Consider the following 15,043-nt stretch of genomic DNA (forward strand, 5'->3'; position numbering starts at 1 on the left):
GTCAAGGGAGTTCGTGGTTGGTGGAGTGCCTGTTCAGCTTCCAAAATTCCACATTTTGATACAATTGACACTATTCTACTGGTGCTCAACTAAAATATATAGGCATTGGCTATGGAATTTCTACGCTTTGTTGACATCTCTTTCCCTTTCTTCCTCTACAGTTTCTAGTTTGTTTTTACATCATCCTCAAGGTTCGTTCGGGAATCGGCAGTGCCGCCGGTGGATTAACACAGCCCCATCGATGTCATAGACCCAACGAGTCCTCCGGTTGGATTCCAGCGAGAGAGGGAGAGGGATGGAGAGAGGGGAGGTATAAAGAGACAGACACAGGCAGGCAGACAGGGGGAAAAACACCCGACTGGAGAGGAACGAGAGGAACCCCCGGCATTCCCGCCAACACGCCGCACTGCACCCAGTGGACACTCTCGGAGGAAAGCCCTATCTGTCATGGAGAGACAAGTGCGTCCAATTTTTGGCATGCAGTCTCCAGTCTCCGACGTGGAAACAAAGCAGCAGAGGCCCCGCATTCCCAGTGTGTCATGCCTCATAACGTCTGGAGCCAAGAAAGACTGAAGTTAACGGCCAGGGCAATCCCACGATAGGTACGGCATACGGAGGATGGAGTATGGAGAGACACAGGCAGTGTCTCTGGGATGAGCGTGATGCAATTATTCATGCAAGGGACCTGACAGGTTGCCCTGATCCGAAACCGCGGAGGATACTGTTTTTTGGTGTGGCGCGCAAGGGATGGGTCAGGTACGTGTCCTTGTCCGGGTGTTTACTGGGGCAGCTGAGAGTAGGTAGCGTCACTAGAGTCCGGCAGAATCAAGCCATGATCATGATCAATGCTGGCCTCCTAGTCTGTCGAGACGGGGAAGCAAGAGATCAACGAGGCTTCTGGGACCTTTGGGACCTTTAGGACCTTTGGCTGTCTCAAACCTCGGAGAGAGTCCGGTGGATACGGAAGGGCCGGGGCTGTATACCACTCGCATTGAGAACCCGGACATTTGTGAGGACTGTAGGCTGTGGAGTAAGTAGACTGTTAGGGGGAGTGTGAATGTGAGTGGAAAGTGTAAAGTGTATAGATTGGACAGTAGAAAGCAGGACAACAAGAGGTAGTCGCAGGTCAGAGTGCACCCCTGGTAAATGAAGCCACGGGCCTGAGGCAGCAGCCACAGCACCCGCCACAGTGGCTGTCACTTGGTGTGGCTGAAGGTGTGGCGTACTCACCAGTTCGCGCCCGCCGCTTCAACTCCGCGGATCAACGCGTGCCTTCCTTGTGCTCCTCCCAGTCCTCCCACTCTCTCTCGCTCTTTCCTCTTTCTCTCTATATCCCCCCGCTCCTTCCTCCTCGATTTCTCGACGGCAACCTTTCTCCCGCCTCCGACCAAATGCCGTTCCATCAATTCTGATCCCACTCAACTTACACTCAGTCACCCAAACCATGACGGACATTATGGAAGAAGACCCCTCTTCGGGGCTCGTCTCCTCATCCGAGGAAGAGGACGAGATTGAAGAACAGAATGAGCAAATCGTCGAGTCACTAGTCTCAGGTCGTGCGAAACGAAGCACCGCTGGCCAACACATGTCCGCCCTAATCGATGCCGCCGCCGATGACGACCTCACCCTACTTTTTGAGGAAGTGGAAGATGACAACGAATTCGCGATGGATGTGGAAGCCGCAGAGGAAGATGATATGGGCCTGGAATCCGATGACGATGATGATGACGACCAAGGGCCCAATGCCAACAACGACTACGAAGGTGAAAAGCAACTACAGAAGGATGAGCGCAAGAAGCGTCGAGCGCAGAATGACCTCCGATTCCAAACCTTGCGCAAGCGAGTCAAGATCGATCCTATGGCCGTCTCCACGCCATCCGCCCTACCCCCGCCTCGCCCGAAGAAGAAATCAGAACGAATCTCCTGGATCCCGACCGTCGAAGATGGACCCGTACGATCCTCGTCTCGCCGGCAAACTATGGTTAATAAGGAGATGACACATGCTCGCTTAAAAGACAGTCAGGAAAAACGTATCCGGATCATCGCGACAATGAAGGAAGCGGAGAAACGGAAGGCGCATTTGAAACCGAAAAAAATGTCACAGGAAGATCACCTCGCGGAGGCGGCAAGGATAGAACGACTGAATAGCAAGAGTCTCAACCGATGGGAGAAGACCGAACGGAGAAAGGCAGAGGAACGGCGGGCGCGCATCGAAGCGTTGCAAAATCGCCGCCTCGAGGGGCCTGTCATGTCCTACTGGAGTGGTCTGGCTACGTGGGTGAATGGCCGCTTGACACGGGTTGGCAAGGTCGATATCAAGGCCAAGCCGGAGAAGGAGGAGAAGAAGAAGGCAAAGAAGGAGAAGGAAGAGAAGCCCTCGGTGGAAACGCAAGCCGGCCAGAGTGCGACGACGCAACCAGCGCCCACAACCACACAGCCTGAAGGTGTTCCTACCACCGCGCCATCTACATCATTAACACAGCCTGCGCAACCAGCTGCAGCAGCGACCACACAATCTGGAAATCCGACTGCTCCTGTACAACTCCCAGCGGAAGTGCCAGCGCAAGCTGCGGGTGCGAATGCGAATGTGAATGCGACTACACAACCTGAAAACACATCTGCGCCGGCAACTGCGGCAGAGCCCATATCTACCCTACCTCCTCGGGAACCACCCAAAGACGGCCAAAGCCCAGAGACGAACGCCAATCCTGAAGAATCAAAATCAGATCAGCCAGTGGCAAATACCTCCGATAAGCTGATCGAGCCTACCGAACCAGAAAGCACGGGAGCTACCCCGAAATCGCCTGAGAAGCAGCCAGTATCAGACGTCGAAAACCATGCATCGCGTGCCTCTAATTCACCAAGCAAAGTATCGCAGACGGCACCTCCTGCGGACTCATCAAATGAGGACCAAGCCATGGACATCGACCAACCCGCGACACCAGCCGATCCCCCCAAGGCTGAGGCGCCATCACAAGAGCAAGCAAACGTACCTGTGGCAGGCAGTGATACCCAAGTGGCTTCAGGAGATGTGCCTCAGGTCAGCACCGAAACAACCGCTACGAAACCCCTGTCCGACGATGTTACAGATGCTGCATCTACCAACCCTCCATTGGACTCTAAGACCCCTTTGGCGTCTTCCCCCGATGCGGCCCCGCTGCACACCACGCCACCCGTTGTGCCCGCAATGCAGGGCGATCCCAGCCATCAATCACAAGGCGAATCGCCCGCTGTGATAGAGGGGTCTGCGCAGCCAGAGCATCCACCACCCCCGCCAGTTATCGAATACACGGGCCGCAATTTGACGATTCTCGAGAATTTCGACGATCGCACGGCGCACAGCAAGAAGTTTAGTATGTACTTCAATGCCAAGAAGCCTCCGCGCTTGACCAGTAAGTTACCCTCGCCCTTGTCCTTGCCCATTACTTTCGTACATTACTTTTGTAATGTTGTAACTCCCTCGCTTTCGTGATCTAGCTATCTAACATCGTAACTAAACTAGAAATCTCATCATCGCTATGTGTCATCACCTCATTGCCATCGCGATATCGTGATCCCGAAACATCACTCCCTTACGCAAATTCCTACGCCTATGGGCAAATCCGCAAGATGCTGTCCCAAGGGTACATCTGGAGCTCGATGCTAGGCTGCTTTGTCGGGGCTGCCGAGACTGCCGCCCGTGGCGTGCCTGAGCGCTTTGTCGGCAAACCAATCAGTGGCGTGACAGTGAAGCAGGAGGAAGTCAAGGAGAAGGAGAAGGATACAAAGGCCTCATCAAAAGAGGAGACCAAGTCGTCAAAGCCTGATAGTGCCAAATCTACTGGTGCCAGTGCAGCCGAACCGATGGCAGTGGATGCGTAAGCGGGCTGGCTGGACTGGAGTGGACAAGGCTGAAAACCATGTACAATAGCATAATGTGATAATTAATGTCTCAAAATTCAACTTGAATATCCCCAACACTACAGTACACAACAGAGTGCAGTACACAACAGAGTGCCTAAATAGGCTCAAGTCCAAACATCATCGAGCTGAAAATAAACCCACATGATGTCAGCCGGCCAAAACTCACCCGCGGTTTAACACCACGGAAGCGGGCGGGAGTCAATACAGTATTGACAAACAATGGCTCAATTGACTCGGGGGTGAAAAGTTTGTTTTGTTGTAGTAATCGTTCGTCTGACGTGAGTTTATTCTTGTCAGAGTTTTACTCTACCCATAGTGCGTAGGGCAATATTATGTTATGGTGATGCTGCTTGCTCCACACGATCTTCATAGTGGCACTGGCACCGCGGATCGTCAGGGAGTTGGTTACAGAGTAAAATAAAAATAAAATAAAAATTCAAACAATTCTTCAGGCATCAGCCAATGAATCCACATACGTAAATCCGAGTCCACTTGACAACTTGACACAACCCTGGCTAGACTTGTCTGTAGTTGCGTACGAGTGTAGACTGGAGTATACCCATCGACCCGAAACGAATCAACTGTAGATCAATTGGAGCTGCCAGTGCCAGCTGCCAGTGGTGATTCTAGACCGGGTTGGAAAAAATAGAAGCACATCAACAAATAATAGATAATGATAATAAATAGTGAATCCTAATTCATTCGGGAAAAAATAGTAACATGACTATGGAAAATGTAAATGCCAGTGAACTTGAACTACGTCAACCTCGTTAGTTCTGGGTACGGATACCTCGTACGGATACCTCGTACGCAACATGCCATTGGCAGACATGCAACTTGAACCAGAATCATTCGATGCCGATTCTAGACTACTCACCAGAAGCCCTGCCCTATGATCAAGAAAAACAAGAAAAGAAAATAAAAACTTGAAAAAGAAAAGAAACTAGCGCGCTAGCCCAGGTCCCCCACCATCCCCTCCATTGTTCAGTTCAGCACAGGCCTAGCCTAGCCTGGCCTGGACTTGAGCTGGCGACAGAGAAAGAGACAGACACAGACATCGTGACCATCCCAGTGCTGTATGTACAAGATCTTAGCTAACGACTGGCCAGACCAGGCATTATCCTCCGCACGGTCGTCACCCCTCGACGTATGATGGAACTCGACGTGTCAAGGAGGTGTCACGGCGGTGGAGAAGAATGGGCCCCACCGAAGTCGTGCTTGAGGGGGTTCGAGAACATGAACGACTCCGGCCTTTGTCGAGGCTGGCGTCATTTTTATAAATATTCGGTCAGTGGAGTACCGGGGTAGGAGAGGAGTACGAGTACGGAGTACCGTAGGGGATGCTTATGTCGTGCCATAGACTCGGAGTGCAATACTGTACTCAGGCTGTAGGCAGTACATTACTGCTGTAGGTGTTAGTAATACTTGTACGAATCTTTAGCACGCAAGATCATCCCGACTCGATTCGATCCAGGAGATAAACTCCTGACTAGCGGGAATTGCAGATGCAGGTAAACCGGGCAGGGCCCTCTGCAGAATTGAATCTGAGCGCGTCGGGCGGGCACGGGGGTTCTCGGGCCTTATTTCGGGTGTAGATAGGTAACAGGGGACCTTGAGTATGAGTACCTCGATACTGGAATAGAGGGTCAGTATCGATTGAATGTGAATATTTACAGAGTACTTCGCACTCTGTCTCTGTCTCTCTCCCAGAGGCAAATCCGGTTACCCTTTGTGGAAGACCTAATTATGGAAATCCGACCAGAGTGTAACTGTGTGAGTCAAGGTTGCGCGTCCGGATAAAAAAGAGTGGAAAAGGTGGAATAAAAGTGGGCAAGTGGGGAATCAACTTGGGAGGAAGTCTAGACTCGAAGATCCGCGTTGGGAATTGGGAACGTGTGTGCTTCCCCAAGGTAGGGCTCTTTTCGTTTGATTCTTATTTATTCCCTTCATCCCCAACTTGGAAGGCTACTGCTTGTCTATCTCAAACAATCTCTACCACTCTACACTATCCCACGCTAGAACATCTCTATCTGAGTTTCTTTCCCCAACTCCTAGATCACCCTCCCTACCCTAGGTATGTTCCACTTGTTCCACCCACTCTAGTTGGCTGCAAGGCCCTCCTTATCTCTCTGCTCAGGTGGAGAGATAACCTAGGAAACCCTCCTAGTCCGATTCCAATCATGACACACGCTGACCCCTCCCAGTCTTAGGCTTATCTGCTCCATCGTTCACCCACTACTTTGTCACTCCCGGGGTACATATCATATCCCTTCGTTCAGGAATTATCTCAATTTCCTGCTTTTTTTTTTTTTTTTGAGAAAAATCAACACGTCAAGCATACCGTCCGCGGATTCCAGCATTCGTCATTAAATCCCTCGTGCTCGTGCTAGCCTTGCGTGCTCCACCACCTTCAGCAGATCATTGGAGAAAATCTACCCTAGTCAAAAGGGATCCCATCCTAGCATCGATCACCTAAGATAAGATAGCCAAGAACGAGGCATTTATTCTCTCGTCAATCGAGCTGGGCTCCTTTTTTCGGCTTCACCGCCATCATGACTCAATCTCATCGTCGCTCCCCTTCTTCCACCCATTATCCCTCCAAACCCAAGTCTTCTCGTCCTGTCCTACATCGTCGAGGTACCTCCAGTGTCAACCTATCCATCTCCAAGCTGGGTTCGGGCCATTCACACTCTACCTCGAACTCACACTCTCGCTCCCATTCTCGGAGCAAAGAAGACGAGAGCGAATTCGATATGGCTAGCTTTCTGAACTTCTGGTAAGACATTTGATTTTTTTTTTTTTTGGTTTCTTTATCTCGATTTGCCTCATTCCTTTCACATCCCATCCATACTTCCTTATCTCTGCCCTGCAGGGACCACCCCTTACATGCCACCAGCCGCGAGGCTGTGTCTACCCTATCTTAATCTAGTCTATATTTATCTCTCCGTCTTTACCGCTATATCGGCGACACGGATCTCATTTACTATAAAGAACCCTGCTAACACCCTCTTCCAGTGCCATGTGCGAAAGACAAATCACCGTCCCTAACAACACACTCCTCTACTGCAGTGAAGGGTATGTACTCAACCCGCTCCATCTATTATTCCTATACATATATGCATATACTAACATGAATTCGAACCTTACAGCTGCCGCCGCAAAGACTCCTGCAAACCTCTCTCCGCCTCAATGCCCTCAATGCCCATGACAACAACCCCATCAACCCCACCAGCCTCACCACCCCTCTCCCCCGAACAATCGTCGCCCCAATGACTCCAACCCGAGTCCAAAGCAACCCCCCTCACTCAAGGATACCAAGCACAACCCCCACCACGACCGGCTCAGATCTCGACCCCACAGAATGGAAGCCCGTAATAAACGCCGCCACCAGCGGTAACTTCACCTCAACCTCAACACCCAACCCAATCTCAACCACAGCCTGGTCCTATCTCTCCCAATTCCACGGGCCCGACCACCACAACCACCGCCAACCAACCCGCCGCCCAATGACATCCCGCAACAGCGTATCAAGTCTACCAGGCCTCGGCTTCACCACTGGCACTGGCACTAGCATCGGCGGTGCCCCATCCCTCTCTTCATCAGTATCAAGCTCCGCCTCAGATTATCTCGGCAGCTATGAGCACCGCCCACTCCCACCGCGCCACAAACCTTCGTTCTCGGGAACGTATGCTAAGGGCGTGCAACTTGTTGTTCCGCATGTTAGCTCTGTTCCTGGCGTCCGGGTCGAAATGGTTGATGGCGATAGTGATAGTGGGTCTATCTTTCCGGCGTCGAGTTCGGTTTGGGAAGATGAGGTTAAGGTTAGACCTGGTGCTATTTCTATTGGCGCCCGGTCTTGAGTGTTGACACTTGACATGATTCTGAAAGTATCCTGAAAGTAGCGAGCGGTCGCGGTTTTATTTGTTTGCAAAATTTGATTTCTATATTTATTTATTTTCACCTCCAAGCGGAGCGGGAGGTTATGATGATGATTAATTGCTAGACTGGTCTAGGGTTTGCCTGGATTGGATTTGACTCTTTTCTTATTTCGGAAAATCTGGCTAGATAGATCTTTTTTAATGAGAATGCATATGTGCTGGGTCACTCTAATACTTCAAGTTTCTATTATCTTTCTTGTAGGTAATAGGCTTTGCTATGTAAAAATAGGCTGCTGGGTAGCTGGAATGAAAGCGATCGGCACATGGCTATACCAAGCCTGAGCTGAGGGGGGGAGATGTAAATATCCCAGTTACTAATGATGATGATGAAACAAAATAAGAATAACTGAGGATGGTCAGGTACGACACGGGCTAAGATACTAGTTTACTAAGCAACAGGTAATAACAATTCGACGAAAGTAATAAGCTTGGAGGAGGAGGCAGGAACTAATAGGTGCAGGAGGTTGCCGGTAAGGCAGCAAGGCAGCAACCATATGCCATGTCACAACTTGAACGGCAATGGTATAACCAGTAGTAGTACTATAACACAGTACCCTCCATCCGGAATGATGATCAGCGCAAAACGCATGCTTGAAGCCTCTGGCCTCGAGCTGCAGTGTCGAGCGGGTTCGGCAATTAGAGATGGCGCATCACATTCCTCCCATAGTCACGCCTCTTCTTGACCAGTACATTCAATCTGACGGCCTTTATTGCCTTGAACGACATGTCCAAGGTAACAGAACAACCCCCCGACCTCAAATAGGAGCCCGCGATGTGAGCCCATTTCTTCATGCGCATTAGCTGCCGTAGAGTGGAAAGGTCTCGGGGGAGTAAGCACTTACCTTCAAGCATTCGTAATCATGTAGTAGTACTTGTAGCCGCCAGACAGGGACAAGCAATATGAGCCAGTCACTGTCCCTTCTATTGCCAGGTCGCCGCAGCCTTTATCATCGTAGTAAGCCAGAGAAAGGTCGGAGCTGTCACTCTCAATATAGACTGATCCGTTGTAAGAGAGCTCGAAAGCTGCACAAGTCTGGGCGCCTGCGGGGGAGTTATCGCTGGGGGATTCCCCTGTGCAGTCATTGCTATTATAATAAGTGAAAGTGAAGCGTGCCGATGAGATGGCAGCCAGGCTGCTAGCGACAATGAATGAACCAAAACGCATATTCGGTGAAATTGAGTAGATTGTGGTGTTTGTTTGAAAAATATCTAACCTGTTGGACGCCCGGGGGATCCTTGGTTTATAAGATCAATTATCTGCCTATACACCATACTGTGGTCCCCAAGTCTTGTTTGATCAGCTGGCGATGGAAGATATTTTGTGGAACGATCGTCTGGCCCCCAGGCCGCTATGTATGCGAATGTTTGTTTCGGCTCGCGCTCTATGCTACATGTAGTTACTCTCATATCGTGGGGCCATTCTCACTCGCATTTCTTTCCTGCTATGGTTAAAACTGTGTCCCACAGCTTTGCAACGGTTATATTGATGACGACCGCTATTTACGTGACATGTAGTTAGCTTTAGATCATTCAATGTAGAGGTATTCCAGACGTTCCTTGGACTTACGGCGAGCTACACATGCAGTTATGATCCGGGATCCGGGATATCCCCTAGTTGAAATTAGTATGCAAACTTGAAGATTGTTGGGTGGAGTGTCGTGTTGGGATATCTTGCCGCAGCCCCCACTCGGATTTATTGCTGTAGCAAAATCAGTCAAGGCTTCAACGACCCCTGGATCTATAAATTCTTTGGCCTATATCTTAGCCTCATAACTATATACATCGAGAGCAAAAATGATTTTGCTTTCTCTTACTAGCTACTGGTAATGCTCTCAGCATTGATAGTATACCTTGACGAGCATTTTATCTCTTCCATTATCCACTTATTATAGGAGCTGGAAGTACACAGCACATTATATCATGCTATAGTTCCCGCCTCTGCAGCAGCCTTCACCCAAGTCTCTCTTCCTTGTAGTTGCCTGAACCACTTATCCACATTCGGATACTTTTCGAACGCCCCCTTCCATCTACCTGATTTTAAAGCCGCCCCATTTGGCAAGTGAAAGAGGTCAGCCAAAGTCAACTCATCTCCAGCAAGATATTTCTGTTCGGCCAATATTTTCTCATAAACAGCGAGTACTGTATTAAGGTCTTTCTCGGCTTGTGCGACTCTTGCTTCATCAGGCGGACCCAATCCTTTCTTTCTGTAATCTATTATTAGTGTGTGTGCCAGGAAAACAGAAAACAGCAAATATTTACGGTCTGATGACGAGCTCAGTCCCTATAGTCTCAGCAGCAGCGGCAAAATAGCTTTGTTCGATAGAGCAAGCTTGCTCGAAGCGGCCATAGGCCTTGTCATCTCCCTCCGGAATGAGCTTTCTTCCAGAAGGATACTTTCTATCTCAAGATACCAGTAAGCGTTATTCCGGCTCTCCTTCCTGGTGGCCCTAGACTTGCCTGGCAAGGTACTTGCAAATAGCTCTACTTTCAAATATCACAAACCCATCATCATCCAGCACAGGCACCTTGCCAAAAGGCTGCAGTTTCATGTACTCCTCGCTCTTCTGATCACCCTTCGCAATGTCAATGAGGATGAATTCGTATGGTAATTCCTTCTCTAGAATTGTGACCAAGACACGCGAAGTGGACATGGCAGAGCCATAGAGTTTAAGAACCATTGTTTTTAGAGGAAGTGGTACCCAATGCAATTATTCGTTTTGGAATCTAAAGAAGCGGAATTTGTCAAGGGATTACATTCTGTAATAAGACGAGGTTCGAGTTGTACAACGTTGGCTGATCCCACGTGCTCCCTACCCCGCTTCCTACCTCCCTTTAGCTGTCCACCTGCCTTGATGCCAGAAGAACGGTTTGTAAATATAAATTCTTGCACAATACCTCCACAACATTATATTGTCTCACAAGTCCTTAAAGTTTTGCCTTATAAGCCGACGCCTCGACCTGCTTAACACCATCCGCTTGACACAACCACGACACACGATCCTTTACATACTGCTCCACCCTAGGCTTCAATTTCGTCTCATGTAAATTGAAATCATCCACAGTCCCTATACGCAAGATCTTGCTTCCAGAGTATGCCTTTCCAACGCGATACATCAGCGAGCCACACTTAGAACAAAAGAAATTCGTCATAGCTTTGCCGGAGGCGATAGTTTTCGACTGACTGAATTCAGTCAAGACATCACGACCTCGTACGTGCTCGAGATATGCGTCTGAAATAATAAAATTAGATGCGAACATTGACGCTGTGATTTTGCGGCAGTCTGTGCAGTGACAGATGAATGTATCGATCAGTCCTGGGCCTTGGGTTGGCTGTAGAAGCTGAGTTAGTATGGTGCCGATAAATAGAATTAAAAAGAGACAACTGCGAAATGGTATAATAGTTCGACTTTTGGCAATTACTTACAAATGATAATTGTACAGCTCCACAGTAACACGTAGCTGTGGCCCTGTCGTTGTTCGACCAGCCGTCCTCTGCGCCGCCGGATAAAGGAATGTAAGACTTGGTCTTGTCCGGATTCGGACCCATATTGTGTGGTTCAATTGAGTAGATATGGTAAGGGTATTTGCAAAAACACACTTCTCGAATGTAAGACTTGCTGACAAGACTCGGATTAGGAGTGATAGTACTAGATTGAGGTTCAAATCTAGTAGGAACTATGAACTAGATTACCCCGCAGCATATCTAGCCTCGGCAAGGCTAGATAGAAAAGTACCATAAATTCCCTATAAGAAATGATAAGAGAATTACCTTGATCCAAAATAATTCGAAGACTATGAAAGTCACAGCCGGAAAAAAATTAACTGGTGCCTAAGTTTTGCAAAAGGATATAAATCTGATAAAGCCCTAAAAGTCCAACCCAAGAAATAACAAGTAGAAATCAAAATTGAAGAATATAAAGCCCAACACAAAAGCCCCCACTGTTCCAAAATGAAACCCTAGAGCCAACCACCGTTGATACTAATAGCCAATACTACCGGGATCGCATATTCGCTAACCAACGAGTTTAAAAGTCGTCATTGGGTGAAAAGCAGCAAGTATAGCACCCCTCAGACTGGAGAACGGGGGAGCCCTACAAAGAAGAATAAATTAGCAAACCATCCATTTGACTCCCACAAACCGATCAAAGAAGCAAAGAACACGGATAAAATACTCACATAAGGCGGACCACACTGCGCCTCCTCAGCCGAAGCAAAGCATTGACCAAGACAGAAAGAGTTGCCCTTATCAGCGCCAAACGTATCATGTACCTGAACGGGAGCAACATTGGTACCCGGAGCCAGAGGGGCAGTTGGAGCGATATCACTCTGGTCGCCAGCATTAGGGTTAGACATCTCCTCCGACTGCTCCTCTGACTCTGACTCCGACTCCGAGCGGCCTGCATTCAATGGCTCTGGAGCTTGAGCGGAAGGAGGAACGCCCATACCACCGGCAGGAACACCGATATGTCCATCCGGAGCAACGGCGGATCCGTGGCCAGCTGGTCTGGGATTAGCAGCGTGGGGAGGAGCCTGGTGCAGGTGAAGATCATGGCCTGGGCGGTGGGTTGGCGTAGTGCTTGCCATGTAGTAGTTATTGGCAGAGGGAGTCGGAGCACCGGCGTACTCGTTGTCATAGGCGTAGCCGTAGCTGGGACTGTAGCTCGGAGCCGCGGAGCTCGAAGAGACAAACATGCCTGAGGCGTAGGGGAAGCTTGAGGCGTAGGGTTTGATGGATGGCTTGATCATGGGCATCATGGTTGATGGGGTTGCGGTTGGCCGGGTGGCTGCTTGGTGCTGGTTGATGTGGTGCTGGTGGTGCTGGTTGTCGTGGTGGTGGTTGTGGTTGTTGCTGTTGTCGGTGATTTGGTGCCATTCGCCTGGTCCTTCGAGGCCGTAGGCGTGTGCTACTTGTGGCACGAAGGATTCCACGAATTGGGCGCTTGTTCCTGCTGCTAGCAGGGTGAGGATGGTGATGTGCATTTTGGCGGTTGGCGTTGGATCTGGGGTGTTCGTGGTGGTTGGCGTGATTGGCGTTGAGTTGTCGAGGGAAGGGCGAAGAGAAAGTGAATGTATTTGGCATGTTTAACATATCAATATCTTTCCTTCTTTCTCAAGGGGTGAGTTTCTTGTTTTGGTGGTGTGGTTGCATTTTTGGACCGCGTTGGAATGTGGCCTTCACTTGTATAGTTGCCCTCGTACTTTGAACGCCGATTAACAACTCATACATAATTAGATGTATCCGTGTGCAATGGATGGCTTTGGTTGGAATCAAACGCGAAATATCGGTATCTGTGGACGAAAAACGAAACTTTGCCTTGAGAATCGAGGTAGATATCGCGATTGCTAGTTAGGGCTCGGGTATGCTCACATCGAAGCGGAGACGCGGCGAATTCCCCCTACATACCTCGCAGGCAAAACAAGCTCAGTCCGAGGGAGCTAATTTATTCTTATACGCTTATGGACTGGCGGCACCCTTATTGCTCATGGGGCCAGAGAAGTCGGAAGGGAAAGAATAGTAAGGACAAATACACCAATCGCTCAAAGAAATAGAAATGCATCAGATCCATACATCGTTTAGACCATATCTATAGAATAAAATCGAATTACAAGAAAGAAAGAAGACCGAGTCCAAGCTCACGCTCAAGCTCAAGCCCATCACCAACTCTTCCTGGTCTTACTCCACATCCTCACAAAATCAACTTTCTCCTTAACCCCCAGCCCCACACGCTTAACCCGACCCAGTCTCGCCAAAGCCTCACTAACCTGATCTAACAAGGCCCCATCCTCCAGACTAACCTCCCCATCAACCTGATCCAGCGTGTCAAGATAATTAGTCTCAAAAGTCGACTTGCGCGTCGATCTCGCAGGCGGAAGATCAATCGCACTCGCCCCACGCTGCACCGCTTCCGCAATACGAACACGAATACAATGCGTCGGCTTGCTCAGCAGCGTCCAAATGAAACTAACATAACTTCCAGGAAGCGGGGTCACGACGTCGACGGGTGTGTAGCGCAGGCTGACGGGGAAGATCTTGGTTTTCGACGGTACGCCGAGGAGAGACTGGCTTAGGGGCAGAATGCCGCGGCTATTGGTTGTTGTGCATTCGGGGAAAATCACGATAGGCCGGTTGGGGTATTTTGAGACCAGGGATGAGACGTCCACGAGAGTTGTGCCGGGTGCCGGGCTGATCGAGGGTGGTGCGAAGGCGCGGAGGATGGCTTGTAAGAGGGAGATGTGCTCTACTTGTTTTGTGTTTGGGTAGGAGGCTGTGAAGATTGGGTCGAAGATTGCGGCGAGGTAGACTGCGTCAATGGGGGATGTGAAGGACGAGGCGATTACTGAGCCTGGTTGTGGGAGGCGGGCTTGTTGGTGTTTGGAAAGGGAGCTAAGAAGAAAAGCTTCAAGGTTAACTAGGTTCAACTTAGAGTATTTCGCACATCATAAGTAAGAGAAAGATGGACGAACCCTTTTCGCACTCCGTCCACTTGGAGATCAATCCACCATATACTCGGCACGCCTAAGATGCACCACAGTGCGGCCTTTTTGCCCAGTGACCCGATTGGCAGCCATTGTAGGATGACGAAGTAGGCGACAGTGACAAATATGAACAGCGGCAACCTGAAGCAAAAGAGGAAGACGCGGAGCGGGGCCTGCAGACCGAGAGGCTCTGAGGGGATGGGGAGAAAAGGCGCAATGCCGGAGCCTGTGCTTTTGTTAGAGGGGGGTGAACCTTCTAAGTGAGAGTGAGATGGATCAGGACAGGGACTAACCTCGATCTCGGAACTGCGAGAACTTCTCCATCTTGTTTGCAAACAAACAGAAAGAGTGAGGGTGATCACAGCCGGTGGTCAATCAAGCTGATGGTAGAAGATAATAAATGGTGAGGTTCGCAAGGAAGTTCCCCGGCCTTCACATGCGAATATCACGTGAGTGCTGTCATGATGCAGGTTCAGCCTAAATAAGAAAGCTGACTAATGCGGTGATCAGCTTAGGACGAACCAGACGGGGATGACAGGTTACAGATAACTGGGAGTAGGATGGTAACGTAACCCATCCCAGCCTGTTTTGATATATGAACTAACACGATACGACACCAAAATTCCCCTCTCAAAGCTATATGTGATGCGCAATATGATGTAAACCTAGACAGTCGCTAACCACGTCTTGAATCGCCGATACAGCTGAACTGAGTGAGCGTATTA

The 15,043-nt window shown here is 49.6% G+C and overlaps 7 protein-coding genes across 7 annotated transcripts; 2 read left to right on the forward strand and 5 right to left on the reverse strand.

Moving 5' to 3' along the window:
- Positions 1 to 1,444: 1,444 nt before the first annotated feature.
- On the forward strand, positions 1,445 to 3,861 carry N7509_009971 (putative signal transducer; the record flags this gene model as incomplete). The annotated part of the gene is made up of 2 exons (XM_056634608.1): positions 1,445 to 3,392; positions 3,503 to 3,861. The coding sequence occupies 2 exons, from the start codon at positions 1,445 to 1,447 to the stop codon at positions 3,859 to 3,861; spliced, it is 2,307 nt and encodes a 768-aa protein (XP_056485228.1).
- A 2,594-nt stretch (positions 3,862 to 6,455) lies between these two features.
- Positions 6,456 to 7,763, forward strand: N7509_009972 (uncharacterized protein; the record flags this gene model as incomplete). Its single annotated transcript, XM_056634609.1, has 3 exons — positions 6,456 to 6,679; positions 6,919 to 6,978; positions 7,067 to 7,763. The coding sequence occupies 3 exons, from the start codon at positions 6,456 to 6,458 to the stop codon at positions 7,761 to 7,763; spliced, it is 981 nt and encodes a 326-aa protein (XP_056485229.1).
- A 922-nt stretch (positions 7,764 to 8,685) lies between these two features.
- N7509_009973 (uncharacterized protein) lies at positions 8,686 to 9,006 on the reverse strand (the record flags this gene model as incomplete). Its single annotated transcript, XM_056634610.1, has 1 exon — positions 8,686 to 9,006. One exon carries the CDS (start codon positions 9,004 to 9,006, stop codon positions 8,686 to 8,688), a length of 321 nt encoding a protein of 106 aa, XP_056485230.1.
- A 753-nt stretch (positions 9,007 to 9,759) lies between these two features.
- On the reverse strand, positions 9,760 to 10,519 carry N7509_009974 (glutathione S-transferase family protein; the record flags this gene model as incomplete). Its single annotated transcript, XM_056634611.1, has 3 exons — positions 9,760 to 10,045; positions 10,101 to 10,238; positions 10,344 to 10,519. 3 exons carry the CDS (start codon positions 10,517 to 10,519, stop codon positions 9,760 to 9,762), a joined length of 600 nt encoding a protein of 199 aa, XP_056485231.1.
- A 247-nt stretch (positions 10,520 to 10,766) lies between these two features.
- Positions 10,767 to 11,388, reverse strand: N7509_009975 (GFA family protein; the record flags this gene model as incomplete). Its single annotated transcript, XM_056634612.1, has 2 exons — positions 10,767 to 11,171; positions 11,266 to 11,388. 2 exons carry the CDS (start codon positions 11,386 to 11,388, stop codon positions 10,767 to 10,769), a joined length of 528 nt encoding a protein of 175 aa, XP_056485232.1.
- Positions 11,389 to 11,866: 478 nt separating this feature from the next.
- N7509_009976 (uncharacterized protein) lies at positions 11,867 to 12,596 on the reverse strand (the record flags this gene model as incomplete). Its single annotated transcript, XM_056634613.1, has 2 exons — positions 11,867 to 11,932; positions 12,018 to 12,596. The coding sequence occupies 2 exons, from the start codon at positions 12,594 to 12,596 to the stop codon at positions 11,867 to 11,869; spliced, it is 645 nt and encodes a 214-aa protein (XP_056485233.1).
- Positions 12,597 to 13,496: 900 nt separating this feature from the next.
- Positions 13,497 to 14,642, reverse strand: N7509_009977 (lysophosphatidic acid acyltransferase LOA1; the record flags this gene model as incomplete). Its single annotated transcript, XM_056634614.1, has 3 exons — positions 13,497 to 14,226; positions 14,307 to 14,544; positions 14,612 to 14,642. The coding sequence occupies 3 exons, from the start codon at positions 14,640 to 14,642 to the stop codon at positions 13,497 to 13,499; spliced, it is 999 nt and encodes a 332-aa protein (XP_056485234.1).
- Between the last annotated feature and the right edge of the window lie 401 nt (positions 14,643 to 15,043).

This window comes from Penicillium cosmopolitanum (genome assembly GCF_028827165.1).
Source record: "Penicillium cosmopolitanum strain IBT 29677 chromosome Unknown utg000009l:1.0-9042332.0:1.0-9050551.0, whole genome shotgun sequence".
In the NCBI taxonomy this organism is placed as follows: Eukaryota; Fungi; Ascomycota; class Eurotiomycetes; order Eurotiales; family Aspergillaceae; genus Penicillium; species Penicillium cosmopolitanum.